At 40.1% G+C, this 13,658-nt stretch overlaps 1 protein-coding gene and 1 long non-coding RNA gene across 3 annotated transcripts in view; one reads left to right on the forward strand and one right to left on the reverse strand.

Annotated features, from left to right (window-relative positions):
* The window catches only part of kdrl (kinase insert domain receptor like), a 220,621-nt gene that overhangs the window by 142,717 nt on the left and 64,246 nt on the right, over nucleotides 1-13,658 (forward strand). For both annotated transcript variants that reach the window (XM_063060960.1, XM_063060961.1), the window contains exons 13-14: nucleotides 2,159-2,467; nucleotides 7,131-7,277. In XM_063060960.1, the coding sequence (XP_062917030.1) occupies nucleotides 2,159-2,467; nucleotides 7,131-7,277 (456 nt within the window). The remainder of the gene's footprint in view (nucleotides 1-2,158; nucleotides 2,468-7,130; nucleotides 7,278-13,658) is intronic.
* The window catches only part of LOC134353080 (uncharacterized), an 81,549-nt gene that overhangs the window by 61,472 nt on the left and 6,419 nt on the right, over nucleotides 1-13,658 (reverse strand). The window contains exon 2 of the long non-coding RNA XR_010019541.1: nucleotides 10,968-11,159. This is a non-coding gene — a long non-coding RNA (uncharacterized LOC134353080). The remainder of the gene's footprint in view (nucleotides 1-10,967; nucleotides 11,160-13,658) is intronic.

The raw sequence follows: 13,658 nt of genomic DNA on the forward strand, positions 1-13,658 counted from the left end.
TACTCATGTGTCAAGATCCTAAATACTAAGGTTATATGCAAAAGAAAATCTGCAGATGAGTTTATATCTTGACAAGAGAATTTATCAAAGTGCCAGTCTGATCTTCAACCATTCCCTTGACTCCAGGTTAATGATCTGAAATTTCAACCTGTTATAGCAAGTGGTTAATGATGTCCAGTCTGGGATTGGTCAAACTCTTCAGAAAATATTAATAGCCTCTCATCAGGGTTTGCATGATCTAGTACATTAAGTATTTTTTTCCAGTTATCAAAGAGGAAATTAGACAATAGTCATGATTACCAACCTTAGAATCAGCATTAGATGCATTTAAATTTAAACAGTCTAGAGTGATTTTTTGATTGGATAATCTTCAATATATTATTATTAGAGGATATAGTGCTAATCAGTTTAGATTTGTCAAGGTAAGCTATCATTAACTATAAACAAGTTTACCATAGATGCAATAATGTGATTATTTAGGGTTAGATTCCTTAGGTAATTCCAATGTAACGCTGTATGTTAATAACATTTAAGTGCCAAAATGTTGAATAAAGTTCATATGCTTGTAGTTGAACTGTTTGCCTGACCTTTCTGGAATAAGTACATTAGCTTTCTAAAGTATCAAGGACAACCTTCCAACTGTGGAGGATAATTTCACCTTTTGCATCCATAGCTGAAAATAAACGTATTGGTTTATTACTCAGACCCTTTATCCCAGGAAGAATTCTAAATGACTCACTTACATCAACCTCTTTGCAATGTCTTCTTTGCTTTGAAAACTGTGGGTTATTTGCTAAAATGATCATGATTAAATCAGAATCAGGCTTATTATCACTGACATATATCATGAAATTAGGATTATCCACTAGTTTACTAGTATTTAATACATTTTTTTAAATCGGCTCTTTAGATAATGAAGAAATAATGCTACAGAAAGGACACTATGTGCATAGAAGAGAGGAGAGTTTAATTACCTCAGATATCTCACCAGTAAATTATAGTTTCATTAATTTAAAAACACTGAAGTTGACTGCATTTTTGCACTAGTTAAGTATTCACTTCTAATTCAAACTCATAATTCCAGGATGGATTACAAGGTTTTGAGTATGGGCCTCGGTTGACATTTAATAACTGTTGTTGGTATGTGCTACATTCACTGAAGTGCGGATATTTGGATGAAGTGATGAATAGAGGGTCAATTGACACCTCAAGAAGATAATAAATATTTTTTAATAAAGATAAACTTGTCAATTCTCTCACATTGTGCTTAGTTGAGAAGCATTGTGGAATGCTTTAAGGTCAGAAAAAATTCTAAATTGATGCAAGTTTCTTTTCAAGATGTATTAATTGCTATATAATATAATCTCAAGGAATAAGACCAAGATAAATTGAGAAGATAAATTATGAAGTTAGTGTTCAGACAATTTCAAAATGGGTTTTAAAATAATTCCAATTATTCTAAGAAGATGGATGGAAGCTTGGAGTGTTGTAGATTCATGATCCTGGAATGGAAAGAATTAGAACAGGAAACTGCAATGAATCTTCACTCCAACAGAGTGAAGCTGCAGAACAGAAGAGCATAAAACCATTATTGTTGTTCATACAGATATTTAATCATAATCTTATCATTTTAGTGATTGTGGTAAAATTTCTAAACTTGGGACTATTAGACAACTGAATTAAAATTCATATGTGAAGAATTATTTTGGGTTATCTGCTACTTTAAATCAAATCTCATGAATCTTCAAGTCAGTAAGTCTGAATGGAGTTCTGAGAAAATATATTTTATAATTTAGGGAAGTGAATGTGAAAAGGATGCTCACTTTAATAATTATTCACCATAATTGTGCAGCAAAAAGCAACCAGAGATGTTCCAGCAACATATTTTGCATAAAAATATTTATGCAAAGCACCTGACATTTGGGATATAGTAGGATTATCAACCTGAGACCTACTCATACTTAAAAAGGCACACGTATATTTGCCAAGTCCAATTTATGCCACTTCATTGAAATTATGTTTTATTTGTGTTATTTATTTTTTTGTTGATGTTGTATTGAAAATTTTATCAATTATTAAAAAGTTTTGAGGTCATTTTAAAGAAAAATCTGTTAAATCCTATATGTCACCTCGGTTTATTGTCTTTGTTTCGGATTAGATCAGTCAGATATCTTGCATCTTGAAGCAAATGTCAATACATCATGGATACAAGGAGACAATTTAACCCTCACCTGTGAAGTCAGAAAGTACTACGAAAAGGACGCTTCATGGTATTACCAGTCATTTCAGGATTCCTCAGAGGTTCGACTGAATCGCTTTACCCAAAGGTTTGAAGGAAACTATTCCGTTTCACTGGTTCTCAATATCAGAAATGTGACAACAAGCAACACTGGAATTTACAAGTGCAAAGCGATAGATAGAGCTTGTGGGAACAAGTGCGAGAGGCGTACCAATGTTTACGTAGAACGTAAGTTACTCACAATAGAACTTGCAGAATTGCATATGCGTCGAATTTATTTTAAACTTCAACCCTTTCAACAATCCACCAATTACCACTTTTGGAGGCTTTGTCATACCAACACTGAAGGTGTCCAGTTTGAACATTTGTGGGTCTTACGTTAGTTGCCATCAGCTTAGTAACAAGTGGAAATTGCATTGTTTCTGTGAGCATCTGTGGTCAAGGGTAAAAAATAAAGGCCACTGTTTCCTACACACAATTCAGAAAGTCCTGTTGGAAGTCTAAGTATGATGGTCAGATGTGGATGAACTGAGCTTTGAATAGTTTATAATTGATCAGGTCTGAACCTTACCTTCCAAATTCAGGTGGTTGGGACTGTGTCAAAAAGTAAAATCCAAAATATCTGACAAAAGAGCCTAATCCACCTGAAACTTACATACTTTTGGCCTTAATGAAGGTGAGATGAGAAAAGCACGGTGACTGAAGTAAGGGGAGTCAAGGTGGTCATTTCAAATATTATAATAAAATCACCTGCCTTAACTTTTGCAATCTAATTTTAAGCCTAGGCGTAGTAGGCCTTAAGAATCCCATCAGCTAACAGAAGGTGATGAGGGTTGAGCTGTGAATTAAATGCTTTACCATGCTACTTACAGTCCAAGAGAGCATATCAGTAAACACCTGTGCAATATGGCAATATGTCTGACACCTTCCTTGTTTCCCCCAAATAGCAGAAACCTGCTGAGCACAATCTATTGTCCTCAGGGTGTGCATGCTCTCTCTCTCTGTCACACACTCTCTCTCTCTCTCTCTCACACACACACTCTCTCGCTCTCTCTCACACACTGAATCTCACACTCACTCTCTCTCTCACTCACACACACACACACACACACACACACACACACACACGCTATATGTCCCCAACAGCACACAGTTACGCACACTTGCAGTCTCAAATACTGTCTATGAAATCCAGATTTAGATCATTTGCTCTGAATGCTCACCCTTCCATCTTGACTTTATGATACAAATCCCCTTATGAAAAGGCACACGTCTTCCTCACCCATTTGATCACTAACTCTCTGCCGATCGTCTGCTTTTACAGGTTTCAACAGAGTGAACCATCCAAAAGACATCAAATCTGTCTGTGGGTTCATCGAAAACACCATTTATAGATCAGGCTGATTCTGTGGTGGGATGAACACATTTCAGAATCAGAATCAGATTTATTGTCAATGATATAGGCCATGAAAATTGCTATTTTGTGGTCATGTCCTCTTCTTGTTACTACCACCAGGGAGGAGGTACTAGAGCTGAAGTCCCAAACCCGATAACTTAAGAACAGCTTCTTCTCCACCGTCATCAGATCTCCAAGTGGTCATGAACCCATGAACACTACTTGTTATCTTCTCTTTTGCACTACTTATTTATTTCATAATTTATTGTAATTTTTATGTCTTTACATGGTACTTTTGCCTTCTTGAGGCACTGCATCTTGAAGGTGTCCTTGATGGTGGAGAGGGTTGTGCCCATGATGGTCCGAGCAGAGTCGACAACCCTCAGCCACCTCTTGTGACCTTGTGCTTTGGAGCCTCCATGCCAGGCAGTGAAGCAACCAATCTGATTACTCTTCACCATATATCCATAGAAACTGGCAAGAATCTTTGGTGACGTACCAAATCTCAAATTCCTGACAAGGTACATGCCTTCATCATGATTGCATCAATGTGTTGGGCCCAGGACAGATCCTCCCAGGAACTTGAAGCTGCTCACCCTTTCCACTGCTGAACTGCTCAGTAAGGACTGGTGTACGGCATTTCAGCTGTGCTTAGTCATACAGTCATGAGCATAGAGAGGTTAGAGCAGTGGCCTAAGCACACATCTTTGAGCTGCCCCAGTGTTGATTGTCAGTGAGGATGAGTTGTTATTATCAATCTACATTGTGGTCTTATGATAAGGAAGTCAAGGATCCAGTAGCAGGGTGATGTACAGAGGCCCAGGATTTGAAGCTTTTTGAGTAGTAGTGAGGGGATGTTTGTGTTGAACACCAAGCAGTAATTGATAAACAGCAGCCTGATATATGCTTTGCTGTGGCTTAGATTCTCCAAAGGTCTAAAAATGGTCTGAAATTAATGTTGTTAATGGGCAGCTGGCTCACTAATGTTCTCTACAACAGAGGAGAACCTTCAGCCTATTAATTCTGCACCACTACTTTCCAGGGGCACTCTCTGTACAAATACCACTCTATGCTTTCTCCATATTGCTGCTACAGGTTTCTACAGCTTCATTTTTACAGTGTATCTGCTCATCACTGCATGAGGCAAAAGCTTTCTGGCTCCTAAATACTTGGTGCTTTTCCTCACCTTGCTTCTGGTCCTTTTATAACTTGGGAACTTGCCGCTTAACTGGGCCTCAGACAACTCAAGTCACACGCTGATGATCTCATCCCAACATATATCAGTAGATTATGTGTAGACCTGGGACTAAGACATGTCAGCCTATACTCACACAGGCTCGCTCTGAAAACACTGAAATATCAGTCGTTTAAATTAAGTATTGGAAACAATAAGTTAATTCTGCAAGTTTCCAAGACGTATTAATATTCAACACAACCCCCACCCCACCACCACACACATGCGCAGTCAGCTGTCTTTAGAAATGATTTCTCTAGATTAAGTTCTTTATTCAGTAGCAGATTTGAAACTGACCAATTCTACAATGATTACATCAATTTAACCCCAATGCCCAGTGCAGGTGATAACCTGATTTAGGAAGTAAACATGACTTCCTTACACACCCTGGCCTTTGTGTGCTTCCAAGGCCACACCAGTATGGTTGGCTCTTGCTCACTGACATCATTCCACTGTGTCAGGCTCCAGGAGGCTAGACGGGAAATAATTGTCAGAAACACCCAAACCCCAAGAATAAATAAAGTGAAATATAGTCAGTTTCTCTGAATATGCTTTCATAAGATGACCACACTTGTTTAGAAGCATATTTTTTCAAGGGTTCAACCTGCTCTGGGTAGATTTGTATGCTGAAATTCCATCCACATTAATTTTAAACCAAAACGTTAGCTTACACAGATACCAACATTTGAAGAGAGTAAGCGTTCAGTACTGAGTAATTTCTGTTAGTCATATCACAAAATAGTTGAGCTCCCATACTGTGGGAATCTTTTTTTGAAGGGTTGTGAAGTAGACCTTTGAACATAAGTCAATTTTTAAAATCTCTGAATGATAATGTAAGGCTGATGGATCTTCAGAAAAGATGATTTACTGGTTTATAAAATGATGATGTCATCTGGTTCTGACATTCTTAAGCCAACAATGTTTTCTCTTGGTCCTTTCAGCTAATTATTACCACACTTCTCATAACTGAACCATTGAATCAGCAAACATTTATGATAATTATTAAGTAGCACACTGAAAATCTACATATTTTAAGAGGAGGAATTTCCATTTCATCCTAGGATAGAGTGTTATTTATAAATTAAGTTATTTCTAACTGCTAACCTCAGTGTGTGGTTAGAACTCCAAAAAGGTATTGTATCATCCAATAACTAATATTAAATTTTCCATTTGTCTTGTTTCTTTTTCCAGAGCACACCAATTCTCCTAATATTTCAGATCTGAGTACAGTGCGGGATTGTTACATAGATAACTGTGGCCAGAAAATTAGCATGCAATTGTAACAAATCATTTTAAAGTGACTTCCCAATAGCCAGACTGTAAATACAAAGCGATAGCCACACAAGAATTGACACTCTCCTTTATCTCCAAGCAAGGGAGGTGGAATATCAAATTCTCTTGCTGAGGAAAGGGACTTGCTTCAGGGCTTTGATGTCCAGTATTTTGAGGAAGCGTGCTCACTAAAGCTGGATGTGGTACTGTAACAGTGAAAGCATACTCAGCAAGACTATGGCAAAATGTGCAGCCAGACATTAAACCTGCCCCTTGATCAAGATGCCTGGAGGATCATTGCCACTCATCACTCCTCACTCTTACTACCCACTCCTCACTCTTTCTACCTACTCCATACATCCATCTACCTGGGAGAAGGTTAAAAAAAAACAACGGTGAGGTGGGGAGGGGGAACAAGTAAAAGAACCACTGAGGAGTTAGAGTTCTCTACCATTGCCTCAGGCAATCAAAAACCAATAAAAGCAATCACATGGTAGTCAATGTCATTGGATGAGAAAAAGAAGAAGAGAAATAGAATATAGAACAAACCCTTTGGCCCACAGTCTCTGTCCCAACCATGACATCAACTTAAACTAATCACTCAGCCTGCATGTGTTTTGCTGTCATCCCACCTCTCCCGGAAGTTCCAGGAGTCTCCAGCATATTAATAGTGGCTCCCTGATGCCCGCAATTTATATACAATATCACGGAAATCAATTTTTTGAGAGCGAGCGCACGAGCGAGAGAGAGCGCAAGTGAGAGAGAAAGCACGAGCGAGAGAGAAAGCAAACGTGAGCATGGGCGAGAGAGAGAGAGCTACTCTATTGCAGACATCCCACCTCTCCCAGAAGTTCCGTGAGTCTCCCGCAAATTGATGGTGCTACCTCCCTGAAATGAGTTTTTGCAGGGTGAGATGTCTGGTTTTGTATCCTTCCATTCTATAGATAAGGTACGAAGAATGTCTTTACCCTTTCTCTGTTGCATTCCAGCTAAGACTGCCCCAATTGTGCAGAAAAACTTGACAAACATGGAGGTCAACAGCAGCAGTACTGTGATCCTAAACTGCGATGTCACAGGGCGACCCTTTCCCGTCATCACCTGGTACAAAAATGAGAGGCAGGTTCTTCCAGCTTCAGGTACGTTAGGTGAAATTTATTTACTTTCTATGTTTGTGTTCTAAGTAGTAAAAGAATAATTTGTTACTTGTTCTGACAAGCAATATTCGCTCATAATCCTTTGAAAAATAGTTGAATATCATCTGGTAGTCTTTTATTCTTCATCTGGTATTTTTAATTTGGAAGAAAATTAAGACCCAAAGTATCAAAATGAGAATTCAAAGCTCTATTGATTTGTACACTTCATTACATTGCTAAAAAAAATGTTAGCAGTTCACAATCTTTTATCATCTCCAGCTTTTAAACATCTGTTAGTGGTATTTAAAGCATGTAGGACAGCTGTCACGGGATTAACTGCCCTTTCACATGTGGAATATGTAGACAGCCTTTCTCAGAAACTCTTTTAAGGCATCACAGTTCAAAAAGTTGCCTTACTGGTGATGGTTTATATTCCAAAGTCATATTCTCCATGAACTTTGACCAGCATTCTCAAAGTGTTACATAATGATAGTCATTGCACTTAACAGAACTTAAAAAGTATTGAAAAGTTTTAATAGGGAAAACATGCAAATATAACTATAAGACTATAAGACATAGGAGCAGAATTAGGCCATTCAGCCCATCAAGTCTGCTCCGCCATTCCATCATGACTGATCCTGGGTCCCACTGAACCCCATACACCTACCTTCTCGCCATATCCTTTGTATGCCTTGACCAATCAGGAAACCATAAACTTCCACTTCAAATATACACGCAGACTTGGTCTCCACCACAGTCTGTGGCAGAGCATTCCAAAGATTTACTAATCTCTGGCTAAAAAAATTCCTCCTTACCTCTATTATAAAAGGTTGCCCTTCAGTTTTGAGGCTGTGCCCTCTAGTTCTGGATAACCCCACCATAGGAAACATCCTCTCCATGTCCACCTTACCTAGTCCTTTCAACATTCAGTAGGTTTCAATGAGATCCCACGCCCCACCTCCACCGGATTCTTCTAAATTCCTGTGAGTACAGGTCCAAAGCTGCCAAACACTCCTCAAATGTTAACCCCTTCATTTCCAGATCATCCTCATGAACCTTCTCTGGACATTCTCCTTTCTGACAATACATCCTTTCTGAGATATGGGGCCCAAAACTGTTGACAGTACTCCAAGTGCAGCCTGACTAGTGTCTTATAAAGCCTCAGCATTCTCCCTTTGTTTTTATATTCTATTCCCCTTGAAATAAATGCCAACATTGTACTTGCCTTCTTTAAAACAGACTCATCCTGCAAATTAACCTTCTGGAAGGCTTGCTCGAGGTCTCTTAAGTCCACTTGCATCTTTGATGTTTGAATTTTCTCCCCGATTAGATAATAGTCTGCACTTTTACCTTTTTCCAAAATGCATTATTATACACTTCCCAACGCTGAATTTTATCAACACTTTTTGCCCATTCTTCTAATTTGTCTAAGTCCTCCTGCAATTACTATTATAGATAGCAACTATTAGTAAAAATAATTTTTACTTAATTTTTATTTCTCTTTGAACCTGAAGTATCATAAAAAGTCTGTGAAATTGTTCTATCTTTTTGTGAATCCATTTAATTTATTTCTTATCGATATAAATTAAGCTTCACAGTAGATATTTTTATGTAACTTTGTCTCAGTTTCAGCCTTTGGTTCATATAAGCAGTAAGATTCAGATAGAGAATTGAAGAGTTTTAATGTAAATACCCACATTGCAATTATGTTTGCAGATCAATGCTCAAAAAACTTCTGACACTCTGGATCTTTTCAGTGATTTCAAATATCCTGAGCATCTTATTTTCACTATACATGTCCAGTCCCTGTACAACTCCACCTCCCACCAGGAAGAACTCAAAGTTCTCTGTCTCCTTCTGGACACTAGACCCAACCAGTTCCCCTGCACCACCACTCTACCCCGTCTGGCGGAACTTGTCCTCGCTCTTAATCATTTCTCCTTTAGCTCCTCCCACTTCCTTCAAACAAAACGTGTAGCCATGGAACAGCTACATGGAACAGTCTATGTTTCACGCCTACACTGCTGTCACCCCCACTTTTCCCACCCTACATTGACGCTGTATTGGTGCTGATTCCTGCACCCATGCTGAGATCATCGACTTCATCAACTTTGTCTCCAACTCCCACCCTGCCCGTAAATTTACCTGGTCCATTTCTGACACCTCCCTCCCCTTTTTCAATCTCTCTGTCTCTGTCTCTGGAGACAGCTTATCTGCAGGTGTCTATTATAAAACCATTGACTCTCACGGCTACCTCTTCCCACCCTGTTACTTGTAAAAATGCCATCCCTTCTCTTAATTCTTCAGTCTGTACCGCATCTGCTCTCAGGATGAGGCTTTTCATTCCAGTATGAAGATGTCCTCCTTCAAAGAAAGGGGCTTCCTTTCTTCCACCATCAAAGCTGCCCTCAACTGCATCTCTTCCATTTTGTGCATGTCAGCCCTCACCACATTCTCCTACCACTACCACCAGCCCAGGATAGGGTTCCTCTTGTCCTCACCTACCACCCCACCAGCCCCAATGTCCAGCACATAGTTCTCCATAACTTTCACTTTCTCCAACGGGATCCGACCACCAAGCACATCTTTCCCTTCCCAACACTTTCTGCTTTCTGCAGAGATTGCTCCCCATGAAGCCTCCTTGTCCGTTCATCCCTTCCCATTAATCTCCCTCCTGGCACTTACCTTTGCAAGAAGAATAAGTGCTACTCCTGCGGCTCCACCTCCTCCCTCACTACTGTTCAGGAACCCAAACAGTCGCTTCCAGGTGAGGCAAAACTTCACCTGTGAGTCTGTTTGGCACTCTCAGTGTGGCCTCCTATAAATCGGTGAGACCTGACATAGATTGGAAAATCTCTTTGCTGAGTACCTATGCTCCATCCACCAGAAAACGAAGGATTTCACTGTGGCCACCCATTTTAATTCCATTTCCCATTCCAATTCCTACATGTCAATCCATGGCCTCCTCTACTGTTGTGATGAGGCCACACTCAGGTTGGAGGAGCAACACCTTGTATTCTGTCTGGGTAGCCTCCAACCTGATGGCATGAACATCAATTTCTCAAACTTCCAGTAATGGCCCCCACCAACCCCACTTCACCATTCCCCATCCCCTTTTCCCTCACTTTCCTTATAGCCTTGCCTGCCCATTGCCTCTCTCTGGTGCTCCTCCCCTTTTCTTTCTTCTATGGCCTTCTGTCATTCTCATTAGACTCCCCTTTCTCTAACCCTTTATCTCTTTCACCAGTCAACTTCCCAACACCCCTGTGCTCCCCCCCCCCCGAGTTTCACCCATCACCTTGTGTTGCTCGCTCCCCTCCCCCACCTTCTACCTCTGACTCCTCATCTTTTTTCTCCAGTTCTAATGAAGGGTCTCAGTCTGAAACATCGACTGTACTCTTTTCCATAGATGCTGTCTGGCCTGCTGAGTTCATCCAGCACTTTGTGTGTGTTGCTTGGATTTCCAACATCTGCAGGTTTTCTCTCGTTTGCTCAAAAAAAAAGACACCATTTGCTTTCCAAATAAATTGTATGAAGGACATAAAGAGCACATTGTGCAGATTTTTTAGTCTTTTTATTTAATATGTGGCTTAGAAATAATTCTTTTTATAAATATAGTGATTACAAATGATGCAAATGCCTTAAAAGAAATTCAATTAGAGCAGCATAATGCCTGAGAAAAAGCAGTGTTACCGATTCAGTGCTGTCCTGCCAAAGGGCTTTGGCCCGAAACATCGACCGTACTCTTTTCCATAGATGCTGCCTGGCCTGCTAGGTTCCTCCAGCATTTTGTGCGTGTTGCTTGGATTTCCAGCATCTGCAGATTTTCTCTTGTTTGCTGCTGATACATGGCAATCCAGCTGCGATAATGACCTTTGGTGCCGTCTGTGTGGAGTTCAAACTCAAGTTTAATATTCATTCAACTATACACATGTATACAGTGAAACAAAACATCATTTCTCTGGGGCCAAGGTGCAAAACACTGTACATACGGTCACACACAGTACACAGCACACATCACACATAGTTAAGAGAGCACACACAGTTGCAAAATAATATCAGCACAAGTCCTTGAGTGACCTGGCCTGAAGGTTGACGGTACATGGGATGTTATACTGGAGGCACATTTCTGCAAGAACAAGCTGACACAATTACTGGATATTTTTCCAGTAATTGCACGAGTTTCTCCCACATGATTTCTTCCAACTAGCTGAATAGTTAATTAGCTTCTCTAGGTGCCTAGTGTAGGGTGGACATAGGAAGTCAAATTGGAGTTAACAATCATTTAAGAGAGAATACATTACAGGGAAATAAATAGGACAAAGAATTAGCTTTGAGAACTGGCGTGGATTTGATGGCATGTAAATAAAAGTTTTGTCACTGTGTACTGAGTCATCTGAGTTCTGAATCATCAAGGTTTCAAATTCATTTCCCGGTCTGCAGTAGGTTAATTGATTCCATTCAGGATGAAATAACTTGTTTCAGCAGCCTAGGGTTAAAGAAACAAAAGATCTCTCTGCATTCCTGTGCTTTCGGACTCCGCGGTGCAGAGAGTCAGGATGTTTGGAGCCAGAGGGAGCACTAGAATGGGCTGAGCACTCAAGGAATTTATTTTACTAACACTCGAGTACAAGGCTGTACATTAAAAAAAAACCTGAATCCATGGGCAGTTAAACCGGGATAAGTTACTGAGGAGTCAAGGAATAAAACTGGGTGATGTGAAGGGACGAGGAAGTAAAGTGCTCAATGCCAGGCCTTGATCAAAATCTGCTACATTTCCAACTTCATCCAGAACAACTATAAAAAGATTTTTATTTGAAGGCAATAAAATATTCTCTGTGTCTAGTACCATCAACAGTGAAGAGACATTTGGATCACAGACAACACTGAGGGGTGGAACGTTGAAATGACCAATGAAAATTAAAATACCAGTAGATGCTGGAGGTCTGAGAAAAGAACAGAAGTTACTGTGGCCACACCTGCAGAGTTGGTTGCCATATGCTAAATTGGTGATATTGGACTATCCCTTCACTAGTGCCTTGCTCATTTGCCAGTTCCTCGCTCTGGCAAGGACAACGATTATGGGGATTATGGGATTATGGGGAAAAGACAGGTAGGTGGAGATGAGTCCATGGCCAGACCAGCCATGATCTTATTGAATGGTGGAGCAGGATCGACGGGCCCGATAACCTACACCTGCTCCTGGACTATAAGAGACCATAAGACAAAGGAGCAGAAGTCAGCCATTCAACCCATCGAGTCTGCTCCGCCATTTTATCATGAGCTGATCCATTCTCCCATTTAGTCCCACTCCCCCGCCTTCTCACCATAACCTTTGATACCCTGGCTACTCAGATACCTATCAATCTCTGCCTTAAATACACCCAATGACTTGGCCTCCACTGCCGCCCGTGGCAACAAATTCCATAGATTTACCACCCTCTGACTAAAAAAATTTCTTCGCATCTCTGTTCTGAATGGGCACCCTTCAATCCTTAAGTCATGACCTCTCGTACTAGACTCCCCCATCATGGGAAACAACTTTGCCACATGGACTGTTAAAGGACAGAATCCAGTGGCTGAATGACACACAGAAAGGAATGGAATTCCTTAATCAGTTTGGATGGATAACAGGAAAGTTGCCTTTAATTTTAATATTTTCCTTCATAATCCCTTTTATGGTACAGAATCCTGCTCATAGGCCATGAAGAACAGATACTGCAAACACACTGCACATGAATTTCTATTTATATTTGCTAATATGTGCACCTTGTGATTTAAGATTTTTCTTGCGGCATACAGTGCAAGGATCATATTAGGTATAAAATATATATATATGAGCAAGTTATTGTCCCTTATAAAACAGGTAGCATGGAAAAAGATCCTTCCCACCACATCTATGTGACCATCAAACAACTACCCTCACTAATCTCTTAATATTCTCCCCATCAACTCCCCCCACCCTCCATAGTGCCACTCATCTCCATACTGGTTGCAAATTAAAATTTATCAACGGGCCCACGCATTTTTGGGATGTAGGAGGAAATCAAAGGACCCAGTGGAAATCTATGCCACAAGGAGAACATGAAAACTCAATACAGACAGCACTGCAAAACAAGATTAAACCCATGTCATTGGGAGCTGTCAGAGAGCGATTCTACAAGCCACACTGCTGTACACTACCATGTGGTGCGGCTATGATATGTTTAGTGTTGTTAAATTATTTCTACATAAAATTAAATTCCTCTGACTGGGGATTTCAGGGCTGCAAATGGACTATTTATAATGTATATAAGGTGTTTATGTAGGTAGATATACACTAAGCAGTCACTTTAGCAGGTACATCTGTATGTTTGTTAATGCAAATTTTTAATCAGCCAATCA

Source organism: Mobula hypostoma, chromosome 10 (assembly GCF_963921235.1).
Source record: "Mobula hypostoma chromosome 10, sMobHyp1.1, whole genome shotgun sequence".
Taxonomy (NCBI): Eukaryota; Metazoa; Chordata; class Chondrichthyes; order Myliobatiformes; family Myliobatidae; genus Mobula; species Mobula hypostoma.